This window comes from Pseudophryne corroboree, chromosome 3 (assembly GCF_028390025.1).
Source record: "Pseudophryne corroboree isolate aPseCor3 chromosome 3, aPseCor3.hap2, whole genome shotgun sequence".
Lineage (NCBI taxonomy): Eukaryota > Metazoa > Chordata > Amphibia > Anura > Myobatrachidae > Pseudophryne > Pseudophryne corroboree.
In genome coordinates this window covers 427,324,195-427,345,746 of record NC_086446.1, presented here as the reverse complement: position 1 = coordinate 427,345,746, position 21,552 = coordinate 427,324,195, and the positions used below count along the sequence as shown (strand labels likewise).

The following is a 21,552-nucleotide window of genomic DNA, read 5'->3' as shown; positions in this document are numbered from 1 at the left end:
ACCATTACGGTAATCAATAAGGACTGTGCTACTGGACAGCGCTATGGAACCCGCCAGTGAACGCTGATTCTGCATGCTGCAGATGGCTGAATCACAGTGTAGGTGGAGCCCTGCCAATTCAATGCGGGCTTCGGTCCCTGTAGACCGGTTGAGAGTGTTATCTAGATAATTATGTAAGTTGGGTGTGTTTATACACACACACACACACGAGCGGCCCTTGGTGCGGGCAAGCAGTGCCTGCGCCCGGGGCACTGCGGCCTGCGGGCGCGGCCGCAGTCGCCCCGCAGGCACCGCCGCCTACCCGCACCCCGCTCCCAGGCTGCAGCGGACGCCGTGGGCTGTGTGGGCGTCCGCTGCAGCCGGCTCCAGAAACAGACACTAGAGGTCAGGATTGACCTCTAGTGTCTGTGCGGAGCTGCTATGGGAGAGACGTCATGACGTCTCTCCCACAGAGAGGAGCCGCGGGAGGCAAGAGACGAAGCAGCAGCGGCGGCGGCGGACGGGAAGCAGTGGTAAGTATTGTTTGTTTTTTGTGTGTGTGTTTTTTTTTCAGCGGCAGGGGGCACAGCAGCAGAGGGCACAACTCCAGGGGGCATGCAGCAGAGGGCACAAATACAGGGGGCACAGCAGCAGAGGGTACAACTCCAGGGGGCACAGCAGCAGACGGCACAACTCCAGGGGGCACAGCAGCAGAGGGCACAACTCCAGGGGGCACAGCAGCAGAGGGCACAAATACAGGGGGCACAGCAGCAGAGGGCACAACTCCATGGGGCACAGCAGCAGAGGGCACAACTCCAGGGGGCACAGCAGCAGAGGGCACAACTCCAGGGGGCACAGCAGCAGAGGGCACAACTCCAGGGGGCATGCAGCAGAGGGCACAAATACAGGGGGCACAAATACAGGGGGCACAGCAGCAGGGGGCACAAATACAGGGGGCACAGCAGCAGAGGGCACAACTCCAGGGGGCACAGCAGCAGAGGGCACAAATACAGGGGGCACAGCAGCAGAGGGCACAAATACAGGGGGCACAGCAGCAGAGGGCACAACTACAGGGGACACAAATACTGGGGCAAAGCAATAGGGGGCACAGCTACTGGGGGCAAAGCAACAAGCGACGGGGCGCAACTCATGGGGCACAGCTACTGGGGGCACAGCTACAGGGGGCAAATCTACTGGGGGGCACAACTACTTGGGGCAAATCTGGGGGCATAACTGTGGGCACGCCCCTATTTTTGGGTGCGACTCCGACGCACACAAACTTTTTTACCGCGGGGGGCGCCAGTGGAAACTTATCATATGCTCTACAAAGAGAAAATGAAACATTCTGCTTATTTAAATTCTGCTATGTTTGTATATGCGACTTTAATAAAGAAAAAATATTGGCATTAATAATTTGTTAGTAGAAACTTTCTTAATAATAGACACTTTAAAAAAAAAAAAGTACATATATTTCCCATTTACCAAAGAGGCTGTCTGGTAGATAGCACCCACTATGGTAATATCGGGTGGTATTCATGTGACCGCCGGTCAGCTGACCGACAGTCACATGACCTCCTCCACCAGCCCGACGGGTCACTGTCCCGATGGTCGGCATGCCGACCAACAGGGACTATTTCCACTCGTGGGTGTCCACGACACCCATAGAGTGGGAATAGAACCCGTGGCGACCGCAGGTCGCCACCGTGCCCGCAGCATGGCGAGCGCAGCGAGCCCGAAAGGGGCTTGCTGCACTCGCCCCTCCCCGCCGGGATCCCGGCATCGGTATGCTGCCGGGATCCCGGCGTCGGTAAGCTGACCGGCGGTCAGGAAACCGCCGGTCAGCCATACTACACCCGATAATATCTGGTAATATCTGGGTAGGACAGCTTGTTCAGTGTCCCTAATTGGTCCAAAGCATTAAAAGGCTCATGCAGAGTTAGAGATATGCTTATTTGCATAGCGTATCTTGCATGAATTTGCATGTGCATGCTCAGAAACGGAGTGCACACATGTACAAAAATGCAGAGTCAAACGCTTGTTAAATCCTCTATGAGCACTGGGGCAGAATGAGGGGGGGGGGGGATTGAAGGGGCATTCTCATGTAGGAAAAGTTAAGAAAGGGGCGCGTGCACGCAAATACGGCCTATGCAGATTAGCACGTACACGTATATTCGCTTGTTAGGAGGCGGAACATTTGCATGTGCTACAGGGTAGGTGAAAGTGAATGCTGATGACATAATAAACTAAGCACATACGAGTATGTGCTTAAAGAGGTGCTGGTAGCATCATTAACAGAATTATTTAACCAGTCACTAGCTACAGGAGTAATTCCAGAGGACTGGAAAAGAGTGAACGTAGTCCCACTGCGCACAAGTTGAAGCAAAGAAGAGGCAAGCAACTACCGACCAGTGGGCCTTACCTCAGTAGTAGGGAAATTGATGGAAACACTCTTAAAAGAAAGAGTTGTAGATTATCTCAAATCCAGCAATTTACAGAATCCCAAACAGCATGGATTCACTGGGGGAGATCATGTCAAACAAACCTTCTTGACTTTTTGGACTGGATGATTAAGTAATAGATAAAGGTGGGGCCGTAAATATAGGTTATCTAGACTTTAGTAAAACTTTTGACACTGTCCCACATTGCAGACTGCTAAATAAACTCGAAAGCATGGGAATGGATACTAAAATGGTTGAATGGATAAGATCTTAGCTGCAGAATAAAATACAGAGAGTTGTAATAAATGGAGTGCATTCACAGGAGGGAAATGCTACTAGTGGAGTACCCCAGGGATATGTACTTGGACCAGTGCTTTTTAATATCTTTATTGGTGACATTGCAAATGGCATTAAGTAGAATATATGCCTTTTTGCAGATGACAGAAAGGTATGCAACAGGGTAGACACACCAGGTGGGGTAAAACAAATGATTAATGGTCTAGGTAGACTAGAGGAATGGTCAACAGTGTGGCAATTACAGTTTAATGCCAAAAAAATGCTAAATCAGGCACTTAGGTCTCAAAAATCCAAAGGCTAAATATTAATGTAGCATTAATAGCACTATACTGGAAACTACTGAGGAGGAAAGGGATCTAGGAGTCATTATTTCAAGTGACTTAAAGGTGGGTAAGCAATGTAACAAAGCAATGAGGAAGGCTAGACAGATGCCTCCTTGCATAGGGAGAGGAATCAGCAACAGAAAGAAAGAAGTGATAATGCCACTGTATAGGTAATTGGTACAGCCTCATCTAGAATATTGTGTTCAATTCTGGAGGCCATATCTTCAGAAGGATATTAATACATTAGAGACTGTACAAAGACGGGCAACTAAAATGGTGCAACAAAACTTACCCAGAAAGACTAAAACATCTCAATATGTATAGTTTGGAGCAGAGAAGGGAAAGGGGGAACATGATAGAAACCTTCAAATATAGCAAGGGTTTTAACAAAGGCCAGGAGGAAAATATTATTCAAATAAAGAGAAGTATTAGAACAAGAGGACATGCACAGAAACTGCAGGGAGACAGGTTCAGGGAAATTTAAGGAAAAATTACTTCACAGAAAGGGTAGTGGACAAGTGGAATAGCCTCCCATCAGAGGTGGTAGAGGCTAAGACAGTAGAACAATTTAAACATTCATGGGATAGACATATGGATATCCTTACAAAAAAATTAATATCAAACAAGGTTTGAGGTAAAAATATGGTAAAAGGAGCAGACTATATGGGCCAAGTGGTTCTTATCTGCCGTCAAATTCTCTGTTTCTATGTTTCTATACTGCCATCACAGAGGCATACACATGTCTACATACAGCTCTGCATATATGGGAAAATACACTGTTTTTTTCACACTCATTTCTTTTCCGTAATGTACAACACTATATATAGGCCTCAAAATGTGCTGATGCAGCCCAGTACGGAAACAGATCCTGTAAGGGATAAATGCTACCAAATATATTGGTTAAGATGGTAAAAAGAATTACAGTATACAAATAAGTCATTTTTCATTAGAATGCCCGTTAAAAAAGGTCTAGTTTTAGAATCATACTAGAAATATTGATATATGGCAATAATGTTGCTTATTTGCAGACTGATTGAAGTAGTACATTGATTGCTCTAGGGAAATTATTTTCCATTTGTGATAGCATTGTTTTCAGTGTGTTTTGTGAAAAGTAATAATACAAGCAATTTACTCACTTAAAAGGCACTTTACACACAGCAAGGCACCTATAATAAGGCCATGAATAAGGAAAATGTCTACAGCATGCACTGATTTTACTAATAAATATATGAAGAGTTCCTTTATTTACTGTTTCACTATGCAAACACTAAAGTAGTAAACAGACTGTATAAAGCACGCATAAACACTACCCAGCTGTTTTGTACATTAATGTTGGGATGATTGTTACATATATAAATGAATAAATAAATTAATGAAAACTATTGTATAGAATAATACATGCGTTTGTAGCTAAGGCTGGGCACACACGTGCTGATATGTATCGTGCAAGCAGCTGACAAACGGTATATCTGTTAGATAATTGGCTCCTGTGTATAGGCGATATATCTGAATGACATTGGCTGTGCTGCACAGTAGATGCTGATATAGGGCCTGATTCAGTTGCGGACAGAGGTGCGCCCTGCGCGGCAAAGTACTGATTATCGGTACTTGGCGCATGAGGACGACTTGTTCTGCATGTGCGCAAACAGGTACTGTGACACAGGGCACAGTCTAACATCAGACTGTCAGTGAATGACAGTTTGATCCCGTTTGGGGGTGAGGATGGGGTGGTGATGGTCTCCATTACTCCAGATGGAGGTGTGTCGCTGCCATTTCAGGGGAGGGAAGAAGCCAGGGATCTCCGTGGTTGCACGGTGATTTCCTAACCTCCCGATGGTAAGTCCTTTGATCTGATACTGAGTCCTAAGACAAAGGTTTGACCACTACTGCAGCAGGAGTCGTCTGCTTGTAATAAACGCCTTCTGCTGCATTACCATACAGCGCTATCACTGCTGCTTCCAAGGAAGGATAGCAACTCCAACCACATCTGATCAGGCCCATAGCTTGCAAATATATCAGTACATCTGCCTGTGTGTACAGGCGACCCATCAATATGCCGACACTGACTTTACAACCGGTTCCTGTGGCCAAGCATGTCGGGGGCAGTAGATTGGTAAGTACAATTAAATTGTTGGACTGGTCGGCCTGTCAGGCACCCGGCCAATTCATTGTTCATGTGTGTACCCAGCCAGGACACAATGTTTTTGTTTGTTTTTTCAATTGTGTAAGAGTGAGTGGTAGTATATTTTGAGAATGAGAAATTATGGTCACATATGTCACATTATAACACAACCAGAGCTTCATGAGAAATGTCAGTGTAGATGTAGACTGAGAAGATGATCACATGGAAAAATGCCAGGGGTTGTACAGAGTGATTACCTGAAATAATATTTATAATAGGGCTGCATTATATAGTAATGGGATGGCCTACAGTGGCCTGGGATAGTGTTATAGGAGAACTGACACAGTGATATTTTATAAAGCATTGCTGCCATTATTTAAGGAGTGATGTAGAGATTACATTGAGTGCTGAACATGAATGGGCAATATGCACTGTGCCAGATGAAGGTGAGCTTTATCTACTGTAATGCTCAGTCATTCTGGCAGATGTAGCACAACTTTAACCAACGTATTGGCTTAGGTTGAGATGCATGAGAAACTTTGGGATGATGTGTCTGAAGCAATGTGAGGCTCTGCAAGCTGTCTTAAAGACCTGGTCTTGCTATTGTTAACTCACCGATGTGTCTGGGTAGTGTCCGGCTGGTGATTGGTAAAGGGGGAGACATGGACTGCAGGGATGTAGTGTCATCATCTTGGGAGCAGCCAGCCTGAATGGCACGGAGGTAGCTGTGGCTGCGTGAGCGGAAGTAATTGGGCAGATGGAGGTCAAAAGCTTCAGTTTGGGATGGTTCAGGATTTCCAAACACAGCCTGAACCAAGGGATAACGATCTCTCTTTTCTTCTACTGCCATTGGGTACCGTACACTTTCCTCCTCGGGGACTTGAGGCAGGGGGTAGCGCTCCCTCTGCTCTTCAGGCAACTGACACAAAGGGTATCGCTCCCTCTGTTCCTCAGTCACCTGACACAGTGAATATCGTTCTCTCTCTTCTTCTTCTTCTACTTGACATAGCTGGAATCTTTCCCGTTCCTCAGGAACTTGGCATATAGTGTATCTTTCTATTGGCTCTTCTGGAACCTGACACAATGGGTACCGATCCCTCTGCTCCTCTGCCACTTGGCATAGCTGGTATCTTTCCCTCTGTTCTTCTATTTCTTGTGTTTGGTACTGTAGAAGGCAGCGTGGTTCAGGATCCTGCATGGGGAGAGAAATTATGACATTTTTATTATTTAGACCCTTCAATAGCAATTCTGCCATTAAGAGCATTGAGCCAAGTGCCATTCTTAGACATGTTTTCCTACAGTACCTGTGAATAAAAGTAAATTACACAATCCATTGGCCCAGGATATCTCTCACTAGAGGCATCACCGGGTCTGGTGACACCTGGTGCGCAGTCCGCACCCTCTTTTCGCGCAGAGACGTGCTCACGGCCAAAAGGGTGTGTGGTCTAAGTCAGAGGGGCGTGGCCTTGCGGGGGAACCCGGTGGCATCACTCCGGGGGCAGCCCAGCATCACCCGAAGAAGCTGAGCTGCCCCCAGAGACCAGTAAATGTGCAGTGTTAGTGCCTGTATCACAGGAACCAAGTGCTGCAAGCGGCTGTCACACAGCAGCACCTGGCTCTACTGAGTGCGAGAGGCAGGCATTTTGGTGTCATCCTCGCCGAGGGTGACACCTGGGTGCGGGGCGCACCCCCCTTCTAACACCACTGTCTCTCACTCCAATGGCCCGAACTTTTATTTTAAAGACTAATCAATTAATAAACACTTAAGGGCTGAATTCACAAAGGCGGTGTTATGATTTTTCAGACTATGGCCCCATTTAGCGCTTGCTAAAGAGGTTATGTCTTTCAGTATTTAACAAACAGCAGTAATCTAATAATACCTATACTGCTTACACCATGTATAGATGGTAAGAGCAATATGGTCCCCACTGTCGTCAATGAGGACCCTGCATAGCCTTTCCAGCTTCAGCAAAGCCTTCAAGGCGCTAACTAGCTATCGTGCATGCGCACTACAGAGCACCCCGATGCTGTCAGTGGTAACCTACCAGCAGTAGAGCAGAAGACACAGCTGACGAGGGGGATGATGCTGGACCTCACTGTAGAGGTAAGTATTGCAATGTTAAATACCAAAGGCATATTTGTTACGAAATATGTTGCTGGTAATTAGTTTTGTTAATAAATGGTTTTCCACAGGCAATTAAAATAGCACTACAATAGTCAGCTGTCATGGGGGTCATTCCAATCCGATCGTTCGCTACAGTTTATCGTAGCGCAGCGATTGGGTCGGAACTGTGCATGCGCCGTCGTTGCCTAGCGATCGCCTCTGCCTGACCGACAGGCAGAGGCGGTCGCTGGGCTGGAGGGGGCTGGACGGCAGCGTTAAGCAGCCGTTTAGGGGGCGCGGTCCGGCCAACGCAGGCATGGCCGGACCGTTGGGGGATGGGCCACGGCGGCTGCGTGACATCACACGCAGCCGCTGCGACTCGGGCAGCGAAGAGGTTCTCCCGGCCAGCCGCAGGACCTGCGCTGGCCGGGAGTTACTCCTCCAATACAAAGCATCGCCGCTGTGCGATGCTTTTGCATTTCTGCGGGGGGGGCGGCACTGACATGCAGGGCGGACTAGCCCTGTGCTGGGCGTCCCCCCCATATGTCTGAGTGCCTGATCGTAGCTGTGCTAAATTTAGCACCGCTACGATCAACTCGGAATGACCCCCATGATGTATTTGATTTTACGTAATAAATAATTAACCTGTGTAAGACGTAAAACAAAATGAACATGTTTTTTCTTTTGTAAATTTTAAATTAACAAATACTATTGAATGTGCCCTGGTTACTAACTGCCCATATAAAAAAAACAACACAGACTGACGTTCATATTATTAAAGAATATTTGTGGGATAATACTCATTTTCAGGGATTTTAGGATCCCTGGGATTTTACATGGAGGGACCACAACAGATATCTCCAACATCTGCTGTGGCCCCTCCATTTCCGACCACAAAGTAGTCCCCATGCATGCAGATTTACCAAGCTCAAGAATGTGGCCCTGATAGCTAATACCATCTGAAGATTATAAGCTACTGTATTGTCCAGCGCCCACTCTAGAGTTGAACCAGAAAGCAGAGTGAGGCATAGAGGGGAGTTAAATAATTAGCCCTGAAAATTTGTCAGGAGAAAAAAACAGGCTTTCACTTGAAGATTTTGCTTGATGTTTTTCTCATGCTATTCAATTGTAGCCCTTTTTTTTCTCCCGGAAAATGTCCCATTTCCACGCGAAAACACATACAGCAGGATCCGGTATATGTTCCCAGACCTATGTGTTTTTGCAGGTCTGAGAACCAATGCTGTCTTGGACACGCTGGAGTGACTTGAAGTAGTATTCCTCCTTCTTGTTTGAACTTCCGCAGTACTCTGGGCAGGAGTAACACTGGAGGGAATACGTATGGCAGCCGGCCACGAAGCTGCTTGAGGATCCCTGGTCCTTGATCCGAAGACCGGAACTTTGTGATTGTGTCGAGATGCCATCAGGTCTACATCTGGTAGGCCCCACTTGCCCACTGGGAGTTGAATGACTTCCTAATGAAGACTCCACTCTTTGGCATGCACGTCCTGACTACTGAGGAAATCCGCTTCCCAGTTGAGGACTCTCGGAATGAACACTGCCGATATTGCTGGCAGATGGCATTCCGCCCAACAAAAGATTTTTGACACTTCCATTATTGCCATGCGGCTTCGAGTGCCGCATTGATTGTTTATGTGTGCCACCGTGGTGGCGTTGTCTGACCATACTTGAACAGGCCTGTTCTGTATCAGAGGCAGGGCGAGAGACAAAGCACTGAACACTGCCCGCAATTCCAGAATGTTTATCGTGAGGAGTCCTCCGACCCTGGAAAGAGTGTTGCTCCAACACCGTGCCCCAACCCCTCAGACTGGCGTCTGTAGTCAGTAGAACCCAGTTGGGGATCCAGAAGGTACGGCCCCAGTTCAACTGCAGGTTCTGTAGCCACCAGGTCAGCGACAGACAAACCTCCGGAGTCAAGGAGATCATGTGAGACCTGATCCAATGAGGTAGGCTGTCCCACTTGGAAAGGATTAACCTCTGCTGAGGGCGGGAATGAAATTGAGCGTAGTCTACCATGTCAAACGCCGACACCATGAGGCCTAGTACTTGCATCACCGAGTGTATCGACACTCTTGGGTGACAGAGGAAGTATCTGATCCTGTCCTGAAGTTTCAGGACCTTCTCTGTAGACAGAAACAGCCGTTGACTCTGTGTGTCCAGCAGTGCACTATGCTCCGAGCAGGGACCAGCGAGGACTTCTTCCAGTTGATGAACCACCCGTAGGCTTGTAGGAAGTTTACCGTCAGTTGTAGATGACTGAGGAGGACATAGTGGGAGTTTGCCGGAATCAGCAAGTTGTCCAGATATGGCAGGATCCTGACTCCCTGGCGACGGAGATGAGCCGTCATCATGGCCATAACCTTGGTGAAGATTCGAGGGGGCCGTGGCCAGTCCAAACAGCAGTGCCTGGAATTGATAGTGAAGGTTGCCAGTAGCAAACCGCAGATATTGCTGATGTGATATGGCTATAGGTACATGCAGGTAGGCATCTTGTATATCCAGGGATACCATATAATCTCCAGTTCCCATGGCCAGTAAAATTGAGCGCAGTGTTTCCATACGGTACTTGGACACTCTCACAAACTTGTTCAGTGATTTTAGGTTGAGTATAGGCTGGAAAGACCCATTGGGTTTCGGAACTAGAAACAGGTTCAAGTAGTATCCTCTGCCTCTCTGGGACCGGCACCACCACTCCTGTATCCAGGAGAGAACGCACAACCAGTTGTAGAGCTTGCGCCTTCAACGGATCCGAAGGGATAACCGTTGTGCAGAACTGGCGAGGGGGACGCGTCTTGAAAGAGACTGCGTACCCGTGAGAGACAGCTTCTCGCACCCATGCGTCTGAAGTGGTCTTCAACCAGACCTGGGTGAATCACAGAAGTCAGCCTCCCACCCTGGGGTCCCCCAGGGGGAAGCCCACACTGTCATGCAGCAGGCTTGTCATGTTTAGAAGCAGACTGCCGGGCTGCCGAGGATTGTTTTGCCTTGGGCTTAGTGGTTTTGGGAGCACGAGATTGTCTCGGGTATGCCTGACCTTTTCCTTTCCCTTGAGGTCGAAAGGAGCGACAAGGAGGTACCTTTTGCCTTCTGTACAGAAGGATTAGAATTTGGGAGAAAAGCAGTCTTAGCTGCCACTAAGTCAGTCACAATTTTATTGAGTTCTTCACCAAATAGGATGTCCCTCGTAAAATGGAGTACCGCCAAAATCTTTTTGGAGTCCAGGTCCACCTTGCATCACCTCAACCACAGAATACGGCGAGCCAGGATGGACGTAGTCGATGCCTTGGCCGCCAACACACCCGCCTCAGAGGACACCTCCTGAATGTAATAGGCGGCTGTGGTAATATGAGACATGTATTGTCTGGCAGTGTCAGATATATCCTGAGGCAGCTCTTCCTCTAATGCCTGAACCCATGCTTCAATTCCTTTTGCAGCCCAGGAGGCTGCTATCTTGGGTATCCCTCCACACGCTTATCTGTCGGTTCCTATAGTGAGGTGACAGTGGTGACAGGCAAAGTAGATGACACCACGAGACGGGTGACATGGCAATCCACCGGCAGTGAGTTTTCCCACTTGTTACATAACTCTGAAGGGAGAGAATAGCGAGCTACCATCCTTTTAGATAGGGAAAATTTCTTTCCTGGAGAAGACCAGGGTTCTTTACGTATATATCTACTAAATGATCAGAATGCGGTAATAAAGTTTTAGTTACCTTCTGACATTTAAAATTATCAGGTTTCTTAGACGCCGTAGTGGAATCCTCATCATTATCAGTGATCTGTAGGATCTGCTTGATAGCAACCACTAAGTCAGGGACATCAACCTGAGTAGTAGATTCCTCGTCAGAAGCAACTGTGTCACCACTGTCTGATGGGGCAGTATACTCCCCATCCTCATCAGAAGAATCTTCTGAGAGATTAGTGGATTGTGAGGAAGTAGCCCATTTAGATGACCCCATAACACGAGAGTGACTTGGGGCAGTTTTATGTCTAACCAATGATTGAATCAATTGCAGCAACTGGGTAGACAAATTATCCACCCAAGGCGGATTTACTATAGGGACAATATGTGACTGTAATGGCACAGGAGGTCCCATAGGGGGCGTAAGGCGTGTCACAAGCATATTTAACATAGATGAGAACGCCGCCCAAGGTGGCTCCTGATTGGTTACAGGAGCTGCGGACTGACTGGGAGATGTATGGCACATAGGCCCTCATTCCGAGTTGTTAGCTCGCAAGCTGCTTTTAGCAGCATTGCACACCCTAAGCCGCCGCCTACTGGGAGTGAATCTTAGCATAGCAAAATTGCGAACGAAAGGTTCTCAAAATTGCGAATAGAAATTTCTTTGCAGTTTCTGAGTAGCTCGGGACTTACTCTGCCACTGCGATCAGTTCAGTCAGTTACGTTCCTGGTTTGACGTCACAAACACACCCAGCGTTCGCCCAGACACTCCTCCGTTTCTCCAGCCACTCCCGCGTTTTTCCCAGAAACGCTAGAGTTTTTTCACACACTCCTATAAAACGGCCAGTTTCCGCCCAGAAACACCCACTTCCTGTCAATCACATTACGATCACCAGAACGAAGAAAAAACCTTGTAATGCCGTGAGTAAAATACCAAACTTCTTAGCAAATTTACTTAGCGCAGTCGCAGTGCGAACATTGCGCATGCGCAATTAGCGGAAAATCGCTGCGATGCGAAGAAAATTACAGAGCGAACAACTCGGAATGACCACCATAGTACACAGACCGTCATACAAAACTTCCCCCACAGGCAAATCCTTAGCGCATGCTCTGCATGATACAGGAGCGTCCACGGATTTCCCGCCCTTTGTGTTAGACATTTTCAGTGAAGGTAATGGCAGAGCGTATGAGTACGATACAGTCAGACAGAGTACAATACTTGCGAATAAATCCCCTAGTATGTGACAGCACACACAGTACACAACACCAGCGACTAAGTAAATGACTGTGTACACAGTACACAACACCAGTGAATAAATCCGGCAGTATGTAACTGAGTACACAGTAGAATACACTTAATGGTAAATACTGTGAAGCACTACATATGTGACCCAGACGCACCTAGTCCCTTAGGGTACAGAATACAGTGATAGCTAAAGTTGGGATACACTGAAAGTGAAATCCACACAGCAGATACAAGCACACACAGTCACAGTGGCATTGCTGATTATTAAGTTAGTAAGACAATAAAACTGCACTGGACTAGTAAATGTATATATATATATATATATATATATATCTATTAAACAATGCACGGTCTGAGACCAGATGTATATATCAGAATACTCGGACAATATATTCTGGCACAGGTACACTTGTTCTTAACTAAGGCTGTCTTAATATTGACATGTAGAATACTTAAGTGTCCGTAAAATCACGGCGCTGATATAAAGGCGGATTTACAGAGGAGACCTTGCCCTGCAGTCCCGGAGACCAGTCGCAGCTATTCTTAGAAGATGACGCCCAGCGTCTCAGTCAGGGAGTGAGGGAGAGTATGAGGCAGCTCCAGGGTGGGAACACCAGCAGTAGATGGCGCCTGGAGCTGGGGGAGGGGCTACAGGTCAAGCGCCTTCTCCCCTATGCTGGGTCTTACCACCTGGTACTACGGAGTCTTAGTAAAGTGGGTATTAGTACATCCGACCTGTACTCCTATGTCCTGGTGGATATAGTGGGGTCCCTATTCGGTTACAGTGTCCACGCCAGCATCGCAGTTCGTCTCCTTAGACTGCGATCGGAACGCGATTTAATGGCGGGTCCCGCCTGGGGGACCCTCTTACCTCCTCCCTTCAGTAGCAGCCACGCGAACCAAGAGAGCATCTGCGACCATGTGCCTAAGCCAGAGCATCTCTGCCGCAAGTACCCGGGAACAGAGCCAGCGGGAGTATGCAACGCAGCTGGGGAGGTGTTAGAGCCGCAGCACAGAATGTCACCCTGACATGTAAGTGCTGCAGCTCTTGAAGTCTTCTAAAAGCTTTTTCAGGGCTGCCCAGTGCAGCATCCCTGTTAAGTGACCTGCTCATGCAGGCACCAACTGGAAACTGAGCTCACAGTGCCTGGAGGCGGGGTTATAGAGGAGGCCCCAATGCATTCTGGGACAATCTAAAGCTTTAGCCTGTTGGTGCCTGGATTGAGTATTAAATAGTGGCAAAATAATACATATATTTAATGTGGCTCTTGGTTATGTCCTGCCCAGACAGATTGGTCACATTGCGTGCATTTTATGCTATATCATCAGCTAGAGGCTCCTCCATTATTCTGCAAGCTTTTCTGGCACTTTTATAACTTATATATTTAGCATTACAAAAAGTGAGATGCAAACTAGTAGATTTCTGGCGTCTTTCCCTCTAGCTGCATTCTATTACGGCTTGAAACTCTTTGGAAAATTGGCAGTTTTTTTTATAACTTAAGTGTTAAATATATGCACTAATAAATGCTGCATCATTAGCTATTACAGTCCACGTGGATCTCAGAGAAATTTAGGCTCCAAAGGCTAATGATATAAGGGTGGTGTGTGCTCTCATGTATATTAGCCTAGGGAATTATGTGCTTTCCTACTCTAAATTCCTGCTAGTGTTCGTTTCTCATGAACTTACAGCTTGCGTTATCTACTATGGGGTGGTCTTCAGTATGCCGACTGTCGGGATCCCGGCGCACAGTATACTGGCGCCGGAATCCCGACAGCCAGCATACCGACACTTTTTCTCCCTTGTGGGGGTCCACGACTCCCCTGGAGGGAGAATAAAATAGCGTGCACTGTGCCTGCAGCGTGGCGAGCGCAGCGAGCCCGCAAGGGGCACATTTGCGCTCACCACGCTGTCGGTATGCCGGTCGCCGGGAGCCCGGCCGCCAGCATACCATACTACACCCCTACTATGTGTAGGAAAACAGCATATGTATGTAAATATGATGAGACTAAAATACACAGCAGGGCAAAGCACCCATATACTGTTAGCCAACTCAGTGAGCCATGTGGATGCATTTCTGCCCACAAATGTAAATTGCAGGAAAAGAAATGATGAAATTATATGTGTATTCTGAGTTGCAAAATATGTTAAATGCACCTGTATGATTACAGTGTGTATCATGAAGTGGTAGGGATACCAGTCATCCCCATCAACTTCATTGATTAAAAATAGCCTCACACACCAGAGTTGTCTTAGCAGCATTGGAGGCGCTGGGCAAAGCAATGCAGTGAGGCCTCTGCACACCCATGTACGGGAACCAATTAAACAAAAAATCATAACCTACTGCTCATGCAGTCTCTCCATATGCTTCTATACAGTGAATGGCTGTCAGCACTCTGATTGGTGGATAGCTGCAGCCATCCACCAGTCAGAAGGCTGATAGCCATTCCCACTGTCTGGCTGCAGGCTGGGAGGCAGGTAGAGAATGCTGCCTCGCTGCTCTGATTGTGTGACCACTAGTGATGTGCACCGGACATTTTTCGGGTTTTGTGTTTTGGTTTTGGATTCGGTTCCACTGCCGTGTTTTGGATTCGGACGCGTTTTGGCAAAACCTCACCGAAAATTTTTTGTTGGATTCGGGTGTGTTTTGGATTCGGGTGTTTTTTTCAAAAAACCCTAAAAAACTGCTTAAATCATAGAATTTGGGGGTCATTTTGATCCCATAGTATTATTAACCTCAATAACCATAATTTCCACTCATTTCCAGTCTATTCCGAACACCTCACAATATTATTTTTAGTCCTAAAATTTGCACCGAGGTCGCTGGATGGCTAAGCTAAGCGACACAAGTGGCCGACACAAACACCTGGCCCATCTAGGAGTGGCACTGCAGTGTCAGGCAGGATAGCACTTCAAAAAAATAGTCCCCAAACAGCACATGATGCAAAGAAAAAAAGAGGCGCACCAAGGTCGCTGTGTGACTAAGCTAAGCGACACAAGTGGCCGACACAAACACCTGGCCCATCTAGGAGTGGCACTACAGTGTCAGGCAGGATGGCACTTCTAATAAATTGTCCCCAAACAGCACATGATGCAAAGAAAAAAGAGGCGCACCAAGGTCGCTGTGTGACTAAGCTAAGCGACACAAGTGGCCGACACAAACACCTGGCCCATCTAGGAGTGGCACTGCAGTGTCAGGCAGGATGGCACTTCAAAAAAATTGTCCCCAAACAGCTCATGATGCAAAGAAAAAAAGAGGCGCACCAAGGTCGCTGTGTGACTAAGCTAAGCGACACAAGTGGCTGACACAAACACCTGGCCCATCTAGGAGTGGCACTGCAGTGTCAGGCAGGATGGCACTTCTAAAAAATTGTCCCCAAACAGCACATGATGCAAAGAAAAAAGAGGCGCACCAAGGTCGCTGTGTGACTAAGCTAAGCGACACAAGTGGCCGACACAAACACCTGGCCCATCTAGGAGTGGCACTGCAGTGTCAGGCAGGATGGCACTTCTAAAAAATTGTCCCCAAACAGCACATGATGCAAAGAAAAAAAGAGGCGCACCAAGGTCGCTGTGTGACTAAGCTAAGCGACACAAGTGGCCGACACAAACACCTGGCCCATCTAGGAGTGGCACTGCAGTGTCAGGCAGGATGGCACTTCAAAAAAATTGTCCCCAAACAGCTCATGATGCAAAGAAAAAAAGAGGCGCACCAAGGTCGCTGTGTGACTAAGCTAAGCGACACAAGTGGCTGACACAAACACCTGGCCCATCTAGGAGTGGCACTGCAGTGTCAGGCAGGATGGCACTTCTAAAAAATTGTCCCCAAACAGCACATGATGCAAAGAAAAAAAGAGGCGCACCAAGGTCGCTGTGTGATTAAGCTAGTATACTTGACGACACAGAGGTAGGTAGAGCAGTGGCCTTCCGTACCGTACTGCTATATATACTGGTGATCACTGTGTCAGCAAACTGCAAAACTAAAATGCACCACAGGTATAGAATGTAGATGGATAGTATACTTAATGACGACACAGAGGTAGGTACAGCAGTGGCCTTCCGTACCGTACTGCTATATATAGTATACTGGTGGTCACTGTGTCAGCAAACTGCAAAACTAAAATGCACCACAGGTATAGAATGTAGATGGATAGTATACTTAATGACGACACAGAGGTAGGTACAGCAGTGGCCTTCCGTACTGTACTGCTATATATAGTATACTGGTGGTCACTGTGTCAGCAAACTGCAAAACTAAAATGCACCACAGGTATAGAATGTAGATGGATAGTATACTTAATGACGACACAGAGGTAGGTACAGCAGTGGCCTTCCGTACCGTACTGCTATATATAGTATACTGGTGGTCACTGTGTCAGCAAACTGCAAAACTAAAATGCACCACAGGTATAGAATGTAGATGGATAGTATACTTAATGACGACACAGAGGTAGGTACAGCAGTGGCCTTGCGTACCGTACTGCTATATATACTGGTGGTCACTGTGTCAGCAAACTGCAAAACTAAAATGCACCACAGGTATAGAATGTAGATGGATAGTATACTTAATGACGACACAGAGGTAGGTACAGCAGTGGCCTTCCGTACCGTACTGCTATATATAGTATACTGGTGGTCACTGTGTCAGCAAACTGCAAAACTAAAATGCACCACAGGTATAGAATGTAGATGGATAGTATACTTAATGACGACACAGAGGTAGGTACAGCAAGTGGCCTTCCGTACCGTACTGCTATATATACTGGTGGTCACTGTGTCAGCAAACTGCAAAACTAAAATGCACCACAGGTATAGAATGTAGATGGATAGTATACTTAATGACGACACAGAGGTAGGTACAGCAGTGGCCTACTGTACCGTAATGCTATATATTATATTATATACTGGTGGTCACTGGTCAGCAAAACTCTGCACTGTACTCCTCCTATATAATATTAATTATACTGGTGGTCCCCAGTCCCCACAATAAAGCAGCACACTGAGCACAGATATGGAGTGTTTTTCAGGCAGACAACGTATACTGGTGGTCACTGTCAGCAAAACTCTGCTCTGTACTCATGCTATATAATACAGCTGCTCCCCAGTCCCCACAATTAAGCAGTGTGAGCACAGATATATGCAGCACACTGAGCACAGATATGGAGCGTTTTTTTCAGGCAGAGAACGGATAAAACTGGTGGTCACTGATTAGCAAAACTCTGCACTGTACTCCTCCTATATTATACAGCTGCTCCCCAGTCCTCCCCACAATTAAGCAATAATGCACAATCAAGTTCAACAATAACGGAGAGGACGCCAGCCACGTCCTCTCCCTAACATTTCCAATGCACGAGTGAAAATGGCGGCGACGCGCGGCTGCTTATATAGAATCCGAATCTCGCGAGAATCCGACAGCGGGATGATGACGTTCGGGCGCGCTCGGGTTAACCGAGCCATACGGGAGAATCCGAGTATGCCTCGGACCCGTGTGAAGTTCGGGGGGGTTTGGTTTCCGAGAAACCGAACCCGCTCATCACTAGTGACCACCACCCAACCCTGCTTGAAGGCCCCTAGAATTGCGGGGCCCTGGGCAGTAGCCCAATGTGCCTATATATTAAGATGGCCCTGCACACACATAAAAAGCATCACTGATTCTAGATTGTCTGGGTCAGTGATACTAACTCATAAAAATATATATATATATATATATATATATATATATATATTGTGACAAGAACACTGGGATAGTGTTTGAGGGCAGGTATGTTTGTCCCAGGTTCTTGTCTTACATGTTTTAGAAAATGAAAACTTTTAGGAAAATGCTTTTGTTTTGTTAGAACCTTTTCAGTTTGCTGGAAAAGCTGGATAAGGGCCCTGAGAGAGAGATAGGGCGAGTTCCAGACATTGGGCCCAGTTCGGATCTTTGGCCTCACAGAGGGCTAATCAGGGCTTTCAGTTGTGCAAGAGCCTTATAGGGCTTCTAGCCTGATTAATGTGTGCAGACTGCCTGGGAAGACTGCAGGATCTCTGTGAGAGAAACACGCTTCCTGATACAAGTGAGCTATAAAGTGTTTACTGAAGAACTCTGTGTTTTTGTTTAGTGATAGCTAGGAACATCTTGTGTTTAGTTAGTGCCGGACAGGCATGGTATTTTCTTTTGGTGTTTGTTTTATTTTCTGTATAATAAAACTGGCTGGGGCCAGTTGTACCACAAACTGGACTTGTGTGATTCCTCAGCTGCTGCGTGCTGCCATTTACCCCAGGAAACGGCACCTTGTACCCTTACAGTGTTACAACTTGGTGGAGAATGCGAGCATGCCGTTCTGCACATAAGTGAAAGCAGCAGCTTTGTGAGGCCTGCAGAAAATGGTGGTTTATGCAGATACAGCCCAGTGTGAGTTACTGAGACTCGCCCTGAGGATTTGATATATGTCCTGGGTGAAAGCAGCTACAAAGCCGCCTGAAAAGTCTGTCGACATGGAGGAACTGCTCAAAGCCTTGCTGCAAGCTACAGCGGCTCAGCAGGAGGCCAACAGACAGCAGCAGGTGGCAATGGAGGAAAATAGGAGACAGCAGCAGGTGGCAATGGAGGAAAATAGGAGACAGCAGCAGGTGGCTATTGACGAACTTTACAGGCAACAGCGTCAGGATAGAGAGGCCTTAGCAGAAGTGGTGCAGAGCCTCCGGATTGGAGATATGGCCATCAGTGCTCCGACCAGCTCTAGTTCTATATGGGCCAGTCACTTCCTGCAGAAAATGACAGAGGCTGATGATGTGGAGGCCTAGCTGACCACGTTTGAAAGGACTGCCGAGCGTGAGAACTGGCCAAAAGCACAGTGGGCCAGTCTGCTGGCACCTTTTCTGTCAGGTGAGCCCCAAAAAGCATACTTTGATTTAAGCCCTGCTGAGGCTCGGGACTATGATAAACTAAAGACTGAGATCCTGACCCGCCTGGGAGTCACGCTGTCGGTACGAGCACAACGGGTGCACTGTTGGGTGTACGCCATGGAGAAGCCTCCTCGCTCCCAGATGCATGACCTTATTCAGCTAACAAAAAAATGGTTACAGCCAGAGACATTAACTGGTCCCCAGATGGTTGAAAGAGTTGTCATGGACCGCTATTTGAGATCTTTGCCCGTGGTCCTGCGCAAGTGGGTGAGCCATGGAAACCTGGATACTGCTGACCAATTAGTGGACATGGTAGAGAGGTATTTGGCAGCAGAGGAACTACTGATGATCACCCAGCAACCCATAGATCCTCGACAGCGCCCTTTAGTAAAGACTGGTAAGACTGTTCCGTGGGAAAACGTTGCTGGGCGGTTAAGAGAACGCAAGGCTGGAGAGACTGTAAACACTGGCCCTGGAGACAGGCCAATGGGGCTAGAACGGTCTATGCTGCCCAAACGGGTTGATAATCATGTGGTTAAATGTTTTAGGTGTGGTATGCCAGGTCATGTTATTGCCAATTGCCCAGTCATGCAAGAGCCCATGCAATGTGATGCTGCCTTTGATTGTCGCAGAATGTCTTTCTTTGCTAGGTTAGTCTGCACTGTGGTACCTTCACCTGAGCTGGAAAAACAAATGTGTGATGTGTTCTTAGAGGGTAACCGAGTAGAGGCCTTGCTAGATTCAGGGAGTTTAGTTACCCTCGTGAAAGCTGGGTTAGTGAACCTCTTAAAGGTCCAGCAAATACCTATTGGGGTAACTTGCATACATGGGGATACCCAACATTATGTCACTGCTGAAGTGAATATAGAAACTTGTTGTGGGTCAGCAATTGTTAAAGTAGGACTGATCCCCACCTTGGTGCATGAGGCCATAATAGGGAGGGATTTTCCTCATTTTTGGAAACTGTGGGAATCACGGTTATCAACAGATGTGAGAAGTAAAGAGCCAGTTGATAATACCGGTGATTTTATGGATGTACGTGTGTCTTCGGAACTTTCTGACCCTTTGCCTTTTGCTAGTTTGGCTGGGGAAGTGACAGATGGGGAGTCCAGTGAGGACCCTCTTGCTGGGAACAGAGACATAGTAGTTAGAACTGAAAGCGTGCCTAACCTGGAGGTAAAGAAGGATCTGTTTGCGTCTGAACAGTTAAAGGATCCTACCTTAATAAAGGCTAGAGAGAATGTTAAGGTTGTTAATGGGGAACCTGTGGTACCAGGTGACAGGGTTACGTATCCCCACATGGCCATCTGTAGTGAGCTCTTGTACCACATTGTCAAAAGGGGTGAGGATGTGGTGGAACAGCTGGTAGTTCCCCAGCCTTATCGGAGAACGGTACTAGATTTAGCTCATAGTCACATTACAGCAGGACATTTAGGGGCAGAAAAAAAACACTGAAAGAGTTTTACAAAGGTTCTTTTGGCCAGGGGTTTATAAAGAAGTGTCTGAATATTGTTCTTCCTGTCCTGAATGCCAGTATCATGCCCCTAGACCCCATTTCAGGAGCCCACTAGTTCCCATGCTTATTATAGAGGTCCCGTTTGACAGAATAGCCATGGATCTCGTGGGGCCCTTGTTAAAGTCTGCTCGGGGCCATCAGTATATCCTGGTAATTATGGACTATGCCACTCGATATCCTGAGGCTGTCCCTTTACGCACTATCACAACCAAGGCGATAGCTAGGGAGCTGGTGCAGGTTTTTAGTAGAGTGGGAATACCAAAAGAAATTTTGACTGACCAAGGTACTCCATTTATGTCAAGGATCATGAAAGAATTGTGCAAATTATTCAAGGTCACTCACCTCAGGACGTCCATCTACCATCCCCAAACTGATGGGTTGGTGGAAAGGTTTACTAAAACATTAAAAAGTATGTTAAAAAAGGTTGTTGATAGAGATGGGAAAAACTGGGATTGTTTGTTGCCCTACTTGTTAATGGCCATCAGAGAAGTTCCTCACTCCTCTACGGGGTTTTCTCCATTTGATTTGTTGTATGGTAGACACCCCAGAGGGCTGTTGGACATTGCCAAAGAGACGTGGGAAGGACAGCCCACTCCTTATAGAAGCGTTATTGAACATGTAACACAAATGCAGGATAGGATTGCAGCCGTGATATCTATTGTCAGAGAGCACATGGAACAGACCCAAAGTGCTCAACAGAGGGTATATAACCGGAATGCCAAGATACAGGAATTTGCTCCTGGAGATAGAGTTCTTGTTTTGGTACCCACTGTGGAAAGCAAATTCCTAGCTAAATGGCAGGGTCCATTTGAGATTAGGGAAAAAGTGAATGAGGTTAATTACAAAGTATACCAGTCGGGAGAGAGAAAACCCGAACAAATCTACCATGTTAACTTAATCAAACCCTGGAAAGATAGGTTGTCTCTATCAGCGGAGTCTTGC

At 47.1% G+C, this 21,552-nt stretch overlaps 1 protein-coding gene across 4 annotated transcripts in view; it reads right to left on the bottom strand.

Moving 5' to 3' along the window:
* The window catches only part of DLGAP4 (DLG associated protein 4), a 420,667-nt gene that overhangs the window by 204,672 nt on the left and 194,443 nt on the right, over positions 1-21,552 (bottom strand). For all 4 annotated transcript variants that reach the window (XM_063960318.1, XM_063960320.1, XM_063960317.1 and 1 more), the window contains one exon: positions 5,775-6,351. In XM_063960318.1, the coding sequence (XP_063816388.1) occupies positions 5,775-6,351 (577 nt within the window). The remainder of the gene's footprint in view (positions 1-5,774; positions 6,352-21,552) is intronic.